The sequence below is a fragment of the Coregonus lavaretus genome, assembly GCF_964263955.1.
Source record: "Coregonus lavaretus genome assembly, chromosome: 18".
Classification (NCBI taxonomy): Eukaryota; Metazoa; Chordata; class Actinopteri; order Salmoniformes; family Salmonidae; genus Coregonus; species Coregonus lavaretus.
In genome coordinates this window covers 34705627-34719523 of record NC_140005.1, presented here as the reverse complement: position 1 = coordinate 34719523, position 13897 = coordinate 34705627, and the positions used below count along the sequence as shown (strand labels likewise).

General features: G+C 42.2%; 1 protein-coding gene across 1 annotated transcript in view; it reads right to left on the bottom strand.

The window, feature by feature from the left end:
• Positions 1–5381: 5381 nt before the first annotated feature.
• The window catches only part of LOC311145234 (neuronal PAS domain-containing protein 3-like), a gene marked incomplete at both ends in the record, with an annotated part of 312893 nt that continues 304377 nt past the window's right edge, over positions 5382–13897 (bottom strand). The window contains 3 exons of the mRNA XM_084181466.1: positions 5382–6853; positions 7833–7948; positions 8809–8956. Of these exons, the coding sequence (XP_084037592.1) occupies positions 5382–6853; positions 7833–7948; positions 8809–8956 (1736 nt within the window). The remainder of the gene's footprint in view (positions 6854–7832; positions 7949–8808; positions 8957–13897) is intronic.

Genomic DNA, 13897 nt, shown 5'->3' with positions numbered 1-13897 from the left:
TCTAAAAATGGTTAGCTGACATGGCTAATTGAGTGACTGTCAGTGACTGACATAACAAGAGAAAAACTGCTGAAGCACAACCACATTTTCTACTATTCTAACTCTCAACAGTAAGTTGAGACCCCTACTGAGTTATACAATTTTTTTTTTAGAAAATGCTTATGTCGCTTATGCCTGGAGCCGGCCCTGATAGTTATGGGTTCATGTTTTATGCGTATGTACAATTTTCCTTGATGGCTGTGAAAAATGCAAGGAGAGTTTCATAACTTTGACCGAAATATAAAAAATGTAACCAAGGGCAATGCAATGAAATTGCATTGAAACTAATGAAAACGAACTTAATTTTAAGCTCTCCTGTTTGTGCAGTGATTTTCTCTGCTCATTAAAAGGGTTGCTCTATCAGTCTAATGGGTGATCTTTCTAGTGTACAAACAGAACACTGTGAGATTCTAAATCAGAATCAGAAGGCTGGACTGGTTGGATGAGTTCTGAGATGGACAGCTTGAGGTCATTAGAGAATCTTCAGGTTCATAGTTTCTCTCTGCCCTGTGATCTATCATTCATAATCCTCATTTAAAATAGTGTAAAATATTTAAAATGGGCTGGATCGCCTTTTCGGGCTTCTGCTATGATCTGACCTCTCCTCCTCACCGTTGCCTGAAATCATGGCAGGAAGAATGATAGACGGGCAGCAGTTGGTGCTTGACATACAGACCGACAAACATCGTAGAGAACAGATTGACAGACTCATTGTCCATATAGCTATGGAACATGGTGCTAATCAGGGGATATGTGTGTCAATTGATAGATTCAACAAATATATTTCCAACGATCCTCCGCCCATCCATTTGTATATCAAAACGGGTTCAGTATTAAACAGCCTTTAAGTCAGGGGCCTCACATTCAAATTATCATGGGGCCAACATCAGTCTTGCTGTTCTCATAGGGGGCCATTTCATTTACCAGGTGTGACACCTAAAAAACTGTTACCAGGTTCCGAAACATCAAAGTTACCAGATTTCCAAAACACCAGTTGAGATAAAAGAAAATAGAAAAAAGCACTCAAAATGCTCATACCATTTACTGCATTTATTACAGATGTAGTTAGTCATTTATCACATTTAATATGAAAAATTATATCAACAGATTATGCTCATTACAAAATCACCAATAGAGAGAGACAGTTGATGACATGGGCACCTTTTTCTAGACAGGCCTTGTCGGCAATAAATGGGGAAAGTGTTTAAAATGTTAGACATTTTTTTTCTTCTTCCGCTTAGTCTGGTTGTGTCATTACTCGGATCAAACATACAGTATCTCCGGATAACTATGGCATTCAATAAGACGTCAGTGTTTTCAATGCATTTCCACTAGATGCATTTCACTCTAGGCATGATAGGCCTATGGGCAAACAAAATGAGACAAAACATTGTAGCTAGTTTGAAAGACAGTTTCAGCTTTAAACTGGTATTACACCACAGTGACATTGACAAGATAGTCAGATTGTCCGTCCAAGATAATGATGTGTGTGTGAGTGTTACTCCATGTGATGATAGTCGCTTCATTTGTCTTGTTGTTAAACAGTCTTTCGGTCATTATCACAGTATTGTCTGTCTATGGGTGAGCTAACATCATACTGTATGTTTCAACAAACAGTACTAGCTGCACTCTGATTGACCCTCTGCTGAGTCATATAACGATGTGCTCAATCAGACTACATTAAATAATTAACAGAGTATTCTGATTGGAGGGGGATGAACCTGGTGTATCCAGGACTGCGGTCTGACATAGCTACCGTTATGGCAGGAGTGTTGAGTGTGAACATACCTGAATGGATGTCCCAGCAATGTTCCCACAGCACAGTTTCCAACTAGGAAAAGCATTAAAGACCAGTACACATTTTTTCAAGCAAGATCAGAAAAGAAAGAAAGTCATAAAGAAAGAAAGAAAAATGGAGGCAGCTTACTGAGGTGTGCGGTATTCATTGAGATGGTTGAATAAAAGAAATGATGCCAGATGTGAACAAATCCAAGAGAAGTTTATTATGAATATGGCACCTGTAAAATGGTAAAAAAAACGTGTTACAGAAAGAACAACCATGTATGACATGTTTCTTTGAACGGATGGAAACCTACAAAAGTATAAAATAACCCTGTTGTAAAATGAAGTATGTACATTTCTGAAATTGCAGCATTATTCATGGTAAATGAAAATAAAAATATGTTTTTCAAAATGTTTTAAAATAAGCCAGGCACTCAAAGTTAGCTTCAGTTAGTTATGTTTTTTTTCTTCAAAGAAAAAAACAAAACAAATAAAATAATAAATGTACCATCGTTTTCTCTTTTTAATATTTTAATTTGTTTGTATTTAGAATGTATAACACTGTTAACATTGATACTAAGAGACTCCCTTTCTCCTGTAGTATTCATCTACTTGGCACCAAGTTCCTCATAAAATAATCTGTATAATTGTACAAGAAATAGTTCAAAACACGGACACAGTCTTCACAAGTAATGAAGTGATTTTTCATATTTTAATTTTAAACACTATTTATCTGACAGTAGCTGAGATTAGTTTAAGTTTAAATCACCAGCAATTCATTTTGACACAACACAGTCACAGAGACATTAAAACAGCTCATCCTGCTGTTCTGTTGTAACATATGGGTGTATTTCCTGGTCCGTCCACAGTGTCTGTTTTAAGTGAGCTGCCCCCGACCCGACAGTCTCCCACTCTCACCCCGCTTCACTACGTCGTAGAAAACACTAACATCTAGAATAGAATCAATCTCAAGTGGTGACACTACGTTCTCCTGCAACCATTCCACCATTCCAACCAACCGACCCCCAATTTTCGTTCTTTTTTTAAAAACACATTTATTTCATGACCTGGATTTGAGTAACAACACATCTTCACAGAAACCACAGACACTGTTTCCTGATGTAGGGGAGTAGCCTGATTCATTTCAAAAGACAAAGGCTCCCCCTCCCTTTGCTGGACAGACTAAAAAACACTGAACGTTGAGACAAAGCTGCTGGACCGAACAAAATTAAGTAAACCAAACAATCAACTTAGTTAACATGCATTTCCAAAACACCTAGCTATAAAAATAGATTTATAGTGCGAAATATTTTTTCTTTTCATTTCTTTAGAAATCTTTAAAATTGTTTATTGTCCTGAAATACTACCGTGATCTTTTTGTTCTGTAAGTTGCAGGGTCCTTGAAGTCAACAGGTTTGGTGGAAACCAATGAAATACACCCAATGCATACAATAAGCACAAAGGACTCTGGGAATGTTTCACAACTGAGGCTTTTATGGTTCCAGTCTAGAAGATACATCTAAATGCTACTTTAGCTTTTTGTTGTCATTTTTCGTAGTGTAGGTAAATGCAAGCTGGAAACTGTAATCCCAGAATTCCTCAGTGGCAAAAAATGGCTCCTTAAACCTTTGAGCTAGTTAAGAGTCTTTTATCTCTGAGAAAAAGAGAGGTCTGTAGACTACACAACAGCAAAGCAACAGCAGAAACAGAAAGAAATACAGACAAAAGGAAGCAGCAGAAAGGTGACGCTACATTGGAAGGCCACCACACGAAATCCACTAACCTCCACGGGTTCACTAAGACTGCAGAGGGGACGGAGAGGGTTACAAACATTCCCTGTCCAACCCCAGACTACAGATAAAGCACAGAGAAGACAAAGGACAAAACGGCTACATCAGCTCAGTATATACTGCATATAGTAACACACACTGAAATCGCTATGGAGACTGACAGCCAGTGACACTTACACATTGTACACGTTTACGGTTATCACGCTTGGTAATAGATGACTTGATGGACGGCTGTCAAAAGATGAAGTGACAGTTTTTCCATTTTATTACTATTTTTTTTAAACAACAATCACAGTGTTCTTAACACCAAACTGTGAAATAACTTTTTTTGGCAACAGAGAAAAAATCGGGGAATGTGATTTTTCTAAAAACTCATATTCCGTTTGATTGAAATGCATGTCCTTATTACAATCTCCTTGATATGTGATTTCAGAGAGTCCGACAATGGCTGATGGAAGAACAGATTTGGGAGACTGTTGTTGATAGTAGTGAGGTTTAGAATGGAAGAGGAAGAGGAAGGGTAGAGTAGAAAAAACAATTGACAGAAGCCGGTCAAAGTTAAACATTCATTTTTCAAGTTAATGATGCAAATTAGCCTCAGTTACACTGAGAAAAAGTGATCTAGTTTTGAAAAAATACAAACAAAATCAACCTGCTCCATATAGGTATATTCTATCCTTCAGGCCCAATCCGATTGAGCCTTTCAAACAACTTGACTGAGGGGAGTAGTAATGAACATGAACATATGTGGATTAGAGGTTTGACTTTACTGAGGAAGGAAATCTCCCCAGCTGTCACTCAATCACTCATCTCTGTGAGAGAGCTGTGGAACATAAGAACCTACATCAGCCTGCTGAAGGAGGGTAGTAACTCAATGGAACAGTAGCACCATGGAACTGCAGAGAAAGACTGCATCCCAAATGGCACCCTATTCCCTATATAGTGCACTACTTTTGACCAGAGCCCTATAGGCCCTGGTAAAAAGTGGCACACTTTATAGGGAATACGGTGTCATTTGAGATATAACCAAGGAAATGGAACCGGGAGAATACCCATATCTCGTACTGACCTGTTCTTGTTCCAAAGTCCTGGGATTTGTAGTAACATTCTATTCACAGGTCAATACCCGGCTGAAATTGCTTTTTTAATGCTTGATTTGCAAGTTAAATCTGAGCTATAAAAAAAGAATCAAAATTAATTCTAAAACAACTATTCCCTCATTATGAAATAACTTTCAAATCTCTTTCTTTTAAGGTTATGTCTATGACCATGTCAAACAGGGCAACATCCTTTTGTCTTCGTCAACCTTGATCACATCAAGACATGGAGCAAAACCATCCAAGGGTTTCTTTCCATAGAAATACATTTCCCACCATCACCCTTTAAATACACTTCATAAAGATGCAACATAATCAACTCAAATAAAAAGTAGTATACCCAAGACTCCAGTAGGAGACAAACGGTAATATGAATTCTCTGTAGGCAAAAAGGAATTCTTTACAATAAAGAATAGTCAGTTTAGTTTGATAAGAGAAAATGTCCTTGATCGTACTGTAAGAGGAGTAAGAAGAGGACGAGAGATTGATAGAGTGGGAGTCAGTAGAGAGAGCAAAAAGATAGAAAGACATGGGGCCATTCATTTCTATTATCTAAGCTCATTTGCTCAAATTCAAAGTGCTAGAATATATTTATTTTCCACTTGAAACACAGTCTTATGCCTCAACAAGTCTTTGACAGTTGAACACAGTAATATGGTCTTGGTGTTTTGCTTTAATCTTCTTTGCGCTCCAGAGTTTGTGTGGTGTGTATCCCGTTACTGTAGACAGGGAATGGAAGAGTGGAGAACAGTCCCTCTGCCGTGGTGAATACATTGGCTGCTGGCATCTGGGTGAGGCTGGCACCGGACACGCCACCTCCAAAGGGGCCAGCCATGTTGAGCCGGTGGACGTGATGATACAGCATCTCCATGGGCGTCTTGGGGTCGATGCCGAAGCCGGGGCTACCATTGACATCCACAAAGTTCATAGCGTGGGCAACGTTGTTGGGCAGCAGGTTAGCCCCTGCCTGCATGGCCAAGGTGACGTCGGCGGGGGCGTAGCGGATGGTGCCAGTGGTGTAGACCCGGGAGGCGGCAGTGCTGGTCGTGGCGAGGGTGCCGGTGACCCGGTGGACCAGAGGAAGCACCACGTTCCCAGCCTGCAGCCTCTGCAGGGCCTCCAGGTCGCTGGTGTACAGCAGGGAGGAGGAGGAGTTGGAGGTGGTGGGAGTACCCTGACCCTGCTGCTTGTCGCGAGGCGAGGCCGAGAGGGGCGGGGACAGGGGGTCGGAGGAGGAGCCAGAGCTGGAGGGAGGGGCCAGGCTGGCCACGCTGGATGCCGAGGAGGGGGCGCTGCTGTTACTGTTGAAGGAGGGGGGTACGCCCTTCCTGGTTCCTCCACCTCCGCCGCCTCCCTCTGTTCCTGGGGGAGTGAGCACTGAGTCTGGGATGGAGACCTGCAGACTGCCAGGCTGCGGGGAGGGAAAGGTATCGTGGGCTGGGACGGGCTTCGTCATGCTGTAGGGGGACTCATTCCTGGAGATCTCCCTGTTGGGAGGGTAATTCCAGATGCTGCTGTCGTTGTCGAAGTTGATGGGCTCGGACATTTCCGTTTTGATCTTGAGCACGGAGGCACTGGCAAGGGAGGGAGGCGGCAGGAGGGGTGCATCCCCCCCGATGGGGAGGTGGTTCATGGTGCCTGGGCTGGTCGTGGCAGAGGAGAGGCGCAGGCGTCTAGAACGACTACCGTCCCACTTCTGCTTTTTCCTCCTCTTCTTACGCTTCTGCTGCTTGCTGGCGGCGGGGGCGGCGAGCATCTCAGTGGTCCTGTCACAGTCTTTAACGCTGTCGTCATCATCATCGTCTTCCTCATCGTCATCATCATCTTCCTCTTCTTCAGAGGAGGACGGCGAGTTGTGCAGCTCCATTCTTCCATCTCTATCTCCGTAGTGCTCCACCTTGATGTGCAGGCCCCCCACCCGGCCCAGTCTGCCCTCCTTGGTCTCCAGCTCGCAGTCGCTGGGCTCCAGGTCATCCTCGCTCTCCTGGCTCTCTGGGTTGGAGGAGCTATCTCCCTCCTCCTGACGCCTCATCTCCTGCTCTGAGGATGACTGTCCCTGCTGCTGATTTTTACTGTCTGTCTCCGGGTCCTCGCTGTTCTCAGTCTGGTTCCCCTTCCCGTCCAACTTGGAGTTCTCGTTGTCTTCTGGGAGAAAGATGCCGTTTAGTTTGCAGACCTGAACAGTACTCAAAACTCCATGTATTCTGTATAATGATATGTCTAAAAATCCACTGTTTTGGAAATGAAATAATATTGTATGCCCTTTATTTTGATTTGTTTTATTTATTTTGGTATAGATGATATTCAGATACAGGAGCGCAACTTTGGTTTTAGAAATGGGGGGAACATAATTTTTATTATAATATATTTTTTATCCAGTTGGATAAACACTCCAAACAGCCTACCCGACCGCTCGGACATGTCCCCCCCCCCCCCCCCCGTCCCCAGTGAAAGTTGAGCCCCTGTTCAGATATATGTAGTATTCCCATCACTCAATTTGAAGACTACACTTCTTTACTCCCCAAAATACCATTGTGTTCTACTGCTGTTATACTAATGTCTGTCTGTCTGTCTGTCTGTCGCTATGGCATTGTCTTGGCACCCGATCACCCCCTGGATACTGGAGCAGTGGAGCTCTCCAACCGTACTGTCAGAATGAGGAGGACTCTCTACCCAGCAGCAGCTGGTATGGGCCACAACCCTCACCATGCACGCTGGAATGGGGGCACTGAGGGAGGCCTGGTGCCAATGGCCAATATGCTGGCACTTCCCACAGACTGTCACCCAAAATCATCCTCTCCTCTCCTGCCCTCTCCTCCCCCTTGGCTGTACTCCTTATTTGAACAAAGCTGTATAGTCCTGCAGCTTGTGTATATCTAAACAGTAGTGCTGGCTGCTACTTAAATGAACATATATCTTAGGCCAGGTTATAGTGTCAAGCACTGTCAAGCAACTGTTGTATATATGCTATTTAGCAGACGCTTTTATCCAAAGCAACTTACAGTCATGCCTGCATTCATTTTGCGTATATGTTAGCGCCGTGCTCTACCGACTGAGCCACACAAGCCCAAAAAAGTACTTCATTAATACAATTATATTGATTGATTGATCGATGGTACCGTACCAGAGTTCTCCTTGGACTCGGACTCGGAGTCGGACGTCTCTGAAGACTCAGAGGCTTTCTCTGGAAGGTTGGGCAGCTGGGCGATGTCCATGGGCGTGTCCTTGTACTCTGGATTACTGCAGGAGACAGACAGTACAGGAAGGAAGTCATTGTCTTTGCCAATAGAGAAGAATTTAAAACAGATTCCTGCCAGGGAGTGCAGAGCACACAGCATTTGCCATTCTTCTAGCGTTCTGATTGATCCAACCGTCCCTAAAGCATAGCCCCTCGCTCTCTGGCTCTCACAGCTGCTCTATTGGCCTGCAGAGGTGAGGAAAAATTAGGAAGGCGATTGAAAAGATACATCTATTACAGTTGATGAAAGAGCGGTTTCTTCTTGTGCTGGTAGCTAAATTCAATTAGAAAAATTACAATAACAACACCTCAATCACTTTAGAGTGCTGAGATAATTCTACAATGATCAATTCAGTGGTGCCAAAGGCAGAAATCCTTCACAATGACAATGCCTTACAGTAAACTAATACTGGCAGAAGTATGCCATTATCCTCTTATGACAAATTGGCAGCTATAGAATAGATGTACTACAAATATGCTTAAACAATTGGATAAAAACATGCAAAATGTGATTCATAGGAATTCACAAAAATACATGGTTAAAATACTGAAATGATTAAAATACTACCACAACTATTTAATTATGTCCCATGTGCCCTATCTCATTGGTTGAAAAATGAAAAAATGTATATTTAATGAAAACGAATGACCAATCTGAATCAATGCTTGTGTTTGCTTCCTGGTGTAGCTGAGTCTGTGTGTGCTTCCCAAGTATAGCACCCTATTCTCTATACAGTAACCCTATGGGCCCTGGTCAAAAGTAGTGCACTACATAGGGAAAATGGTGCCATTTGGGAAGCAGACTGTTTCTGTGCGCTGGCTGGCATGTGTTGGGTGTTTCACAGATGGAGCCCTGCCTTACCTGAGTACGTAGTTGACCCAGATTATGTTCTTTTCATTGGCGTTCTTGGCGTTGATGGCGATGGTGGCACTGGACTGGATCCAGATGTACCCACCATTCTTCTGGATCCAGCGGTAGTACTTGGTCACACACTGTCCCTTGTTTATCACTGGGGGTGGAGAGAGGGGAGAGGAAGAGAGGAGAGAGGAGAGATACGAGAGGGGAGAGAGGAGAGGATGGGAGAGAGAAGAGAGGGGAGAGGAGAGGAGAGAGAAGGGAGAGATGGAGAGGGGAGAGGAGAGAAGAGATAAGAGAGAGACCATCAGGTGGTGTCCAACAGCTGTGCGAGGGGCTGTGCTGCTCTCTGTTCTACCTACCATCATTAATCAAGTTCTCTGACTGGCTAAAACAGGAATGGGGCTGTGTACTTGGCTGCACAGGGCACACTATTAAATACCTCAGAGGACAGTGTGTGTGCTGATCTGGAAACGAACGATAAGGGAAGAAATATGTGTAATATGGAACGAATGAGAGTCGATCGGGACCACTTATGAATAAATTAGTGCATCATGGTGAAATATATATCTGTTGTAACAAATGTAAAGATATCACTATATATGTGTGTGATTTCAGTATAAAAACAACACAAAAGCAAAACAATGTGCATGACTAGTTCGTTAGTGATTTAATTTGTATCTATGGGTCTTGATTTAGGGTTAGGGTTAGGCATAAGGTTATTGGTGTAATTATCGGGTAGATGCTTAAAATTATATTGTAGGTGATAGAAAGGGTTTTCTAAAGAAATATTGTGTGCTTGCTTCAAACCCATCACTCTGACTGTCTGCATGAAGGCTGGCTGCAGTGAGCCTCACCCACCACCAAGGGGCACTGTGACTCTGTAGCTACCAACTACCTAACTACACTACACTACACTGATGGCTATGTCCTTGTCTGCCTGAGCATAAGTGAAGACGCTCTAGTGGTTGCAATAAATTTGGCTAAATTAACCGCTGATTGGTTATCTCAACCAATATGTATTTGCATTCATCATGGCGCTCTAAAACTGAAACAGTCAGAATCTGAGTGAGGTAGTAAATTCATATTCTTAGTTTAATTATGGCTACAAATAGCCTCTACCATAAAAATAGTTCCATGGGGGGGGGGAATGATTTATATAAAAAGAAGGCCAGTAATTAAAAACTATTAGGAACTAATAGCATTGTTTAAGAAACCATCCCAAGGGTTCAAAAAATTTACTTTAGATCACTGACTGCTTTCTTTTCATATACATATATAGAATTAGAGGGAAAGATAGAGGGAATTGAAAGAAATAACTTGTTTTGCTTTCCAACCAACTAACGGTAGTACAGAGGAGATATACTGTAGTGTATAACCTCACACCTTCATTGTTTATACTAGGAGTTAACAATGATTTGATGTACAATATGCTACATTTTAAAAAGGAGATGGATAAACAAAATGTACATTAGTTTCAGTTTAATAATCATTCATGATTCTCTGAATACCAAAATATTGATTTAAACTGCAACTACAATATTTGGGAAAGGTGGTTGAAATATTTTTGAAATAATTAAGAATTTGCTAACTTTATACCGTATCTATTGTGAGGATATTGATTCATAATATTGGTAGTCAAGGCACATGTAATATTTTTCTATGTATTTATTGCCATATTTATTTAAGATAAAAAAAAAACGTTTTCTAACCATAACCCTAATCAGGTAAATAACTTGACAAATCAAGTATACAAGACAAACTGTAAATCCTACAGTCATATTCTGATGTCAGTGAGTTTTGACCAGGTCTTGTACCTCTACAGCCAGTGTACTGGATCTCTGTATCGCTCTGCGTTGAACCCCAAACACACCAGATCTCGCTCATCTGCATTAGCATCAATATACTCCACCCCTGGCTTCCCTGGCACCACGTCTTTGCAGGTGAGGCTTATTTTTTAACCCCTTTCAGTTACAGTGCCATTAAATCAATCAGGGGTCTGCTTGCGCCTATTGATTTAGTGTTAATGAAGGCCGGTGTTTTCCGGTGCCGGAGTCGTCCGCTAGCTTTTGGAGGCATTAAAAGGAATACAGGCCCTTTAATCTGTCTCTTTCTCCTGCAGCCCCAGGCATGCCTGTAGGACGGCTTCTGTGAGCCTCTTCTCCTCTCTCCCTCTCCTCCTGTCCTTCAGTTTGTTTTAATCACTTGGATTCTTTCCATAATGGTGGCTACCTTTCAGATACCCTTTACCCAAAGAGGCCCGGCTTGCAACGAGGGGTGTCACCGTCATATAAAAGTAAGTAATTTACACCCGTGAAATTGCTTTATGGAAAAGTCCTTGCAGTCCATCAGGGTATTATCGTAAAGGCAACCCTTTTATGAATGAGAGAGGAGACGGGGGAATGTTCTCTTCTCCGCCGGGTTTTAGATTTTTGTCTAGCTTCACAAGAAAATTCTGCCTGTGTTGTGGTGAGTGGTGTACGTTATGTACACCACTCACCACAATTGCATTGTGTAAGCCGAAAGTTACTGTTTTCCAAAGCTTTGAAATTACAGCAACTTTTGCCTGTGTGTGTATTCAACATTTCAGCTGTATTTTTCAGAATCTGTAGAGTCTGCCTTTAAGTATGCTAACCAGTGAGCTGGTTTCATTAGAGTCGGTCTGAACTAGTCTTAGGAGACAGTTTCTGGTATTATGCCTGGAGGCAGATGGCTTAAGTCCTCTGAGATTTAAGTTCTTTCAGCTACAGTATCCTCTCCAATCTCTCTCTCTATCTCATGAAAATCATATATTTTTCCCAAGTCTGATATAACAGAGTCACTCAAAGCCATTTGTTCCTGCTGTATATGCTTCAGGTCATGTATCAGATAATTTGACTAATGCATGTCTTGTCTTAACATGTATCTTTTTCGAATGAATAAAAAAATAACCTTTTCAGTCATGCCACATGCTTTGAGCAGTGAAGTACGAACTGTAGCAATGTACATACACACAGTATAGACTTACTGTAAATGAAATGGAGTCGATCTGATCGTTTCCTAGGATACGCTATGAATAATAAAGCTGAGGGACTAAATGGCCATATTATAAAGCTTGGACAAAAGCCAATTCATTTAAACACCTTCTCAAGTCTGGTTCACTTCTGACCTCGTGTGTAGAGAGTTGGCCAAGTGGAATAATATCTTCCATTTCCTCCAGACCCAGTGACCTTGTCACCCTGTCTGATCCGCTCACAGTCATCAGCTGATTGTTGCTATTCAGACCAACTTCCAAAGAAGCTAATACCATTTTTGGTAACTTTTCCTATGAACACCCTCTTCATAATGCATTATCAGCACATTTATGATACCTGATGAGCTATGTCCAATGCACTATGATGCACGAGTTAGGTGCTAATAGCTGCTCATTAACATCTATAACTACATCTTTTTCAGTTAGTTATCATCACATAGGCCAAGTTATCATCAGATATGTGGTGATAATTTCACTGATGATGATAATGATGGGAATATGTCATGAGCATCAATGTGTGGATGAAACTATCAACAGAAAATAGGAACATAGCAAAGTCGTTATTTTGTCAGGGGGAATTGAGAGACCTTAGTTCTACGAATCCCAATTGCTCAAATAATTCCCATGGCTTTGTTCTTTAACAGTAGATACTGTATAGTATACCTTGATGAATCCACTAACAGCCATACTAAGGGGACAAACATTGGATATTAGTGCACGCTTAAGTGCGATGCTGCAATTCATCTGACTTGTTCATTCAACATGTCAATCTTTTAATTGTATCTGTCCCTAACTCAAAAATAAACGATTAAATAAATATACTGAAAAAATATATAAACGCAACATGGAACAACTTCAAAGATTTTAATGAGTTACAGTTCATATAAGGAAATAAGTCAATTGAAATAAATTCATTCGGCCCTAACCTATGGATTTCACATGACTGGGCAGTGGCGCAGCCATGGGTGGCCTTAGAGGGCATAGGCCCACCCACTTGGCAGCCAGGCCCATCCACTGGGGAGCCAGGCCCAGCCAATCAGAATGAGTTTTTCCCCACTAAAGGGCTTTATAACCCCCCCCCCCCCCCTCCCTCAGAGAGATCCCGCAGTTGAAGAAGCTGATGTGGAGGTCCTGGGCTGGCGTGGTTACACATGGTCTGCGGTTGTGAGGCCGGTTGAACGTACTGCCAAATTCTCTAAAACAAAGTTAGAGGCAGCTTATGGTAGAGAAATTAACATTACATTCTCTGGCAACAGCTCTGGTGGACATTCCTTCAGTCAGCATGCTCCCTCAAAACTTGAGACATCTGTGGCATTGTGTTGTGTGGCAAAACTGCACATTTTAAAGTGGCCTTTTATTGTCCCCAGCACAAGGTGCACCTGTGTAATGATCATGCTGTTTAATCAGCTTCTTGATATGCCACACCTGTCAGGTGGATGGATTATCTTGGCAAAGGAGAAATGCTCACTAACAGGGATGTAAACACATTTGTGCACAACATTTTTGAGAAATAAGCTTTTTGTTCATATGGAACATTTCGGGGATGTTTTATTTCAGCTCATGAAACATGGGACCAACACTTTACATGTTGCGTTTGTTCAGTGTAAATAAATGAAATAAATATTTAGCAGCACTGCACACTTAACCAATTCCAAGCCAATGCACTGACTGTAAGTTGATTAAAGCCTGGGTGTATCAGATGTAGAGACAGCCAGGGGTAGCTGGAGATATGCAATGATGCAGCCACTGTTTGCTGCTGCTGCCTAGCCTGCTGCCTCAATCTGCCTGCCTTAGCCTGTCTTATCAATGTGATCCATGGTCAGCCCTCTCTCTCTACTCTCCCTCTGCTGGGTTTCAAATCAGCTGCTAATGGACCCATTCTGGTGCCTTTTTAAGGCGAAGGGACAGTTCCATGCAGCAGTAATTGTGCTCTAATTCAGTTGAACTCCCAATATCTAATCAGACGGCTCCAAATTCACCGGCCGAGGAGGCAACCCCAAGGACACTCGTCCTACCTGTCCGGCAAACACCTAGTAAAGCAAGGGAATTTACACGCTTTACACCCTACAATCCAGCATCCAG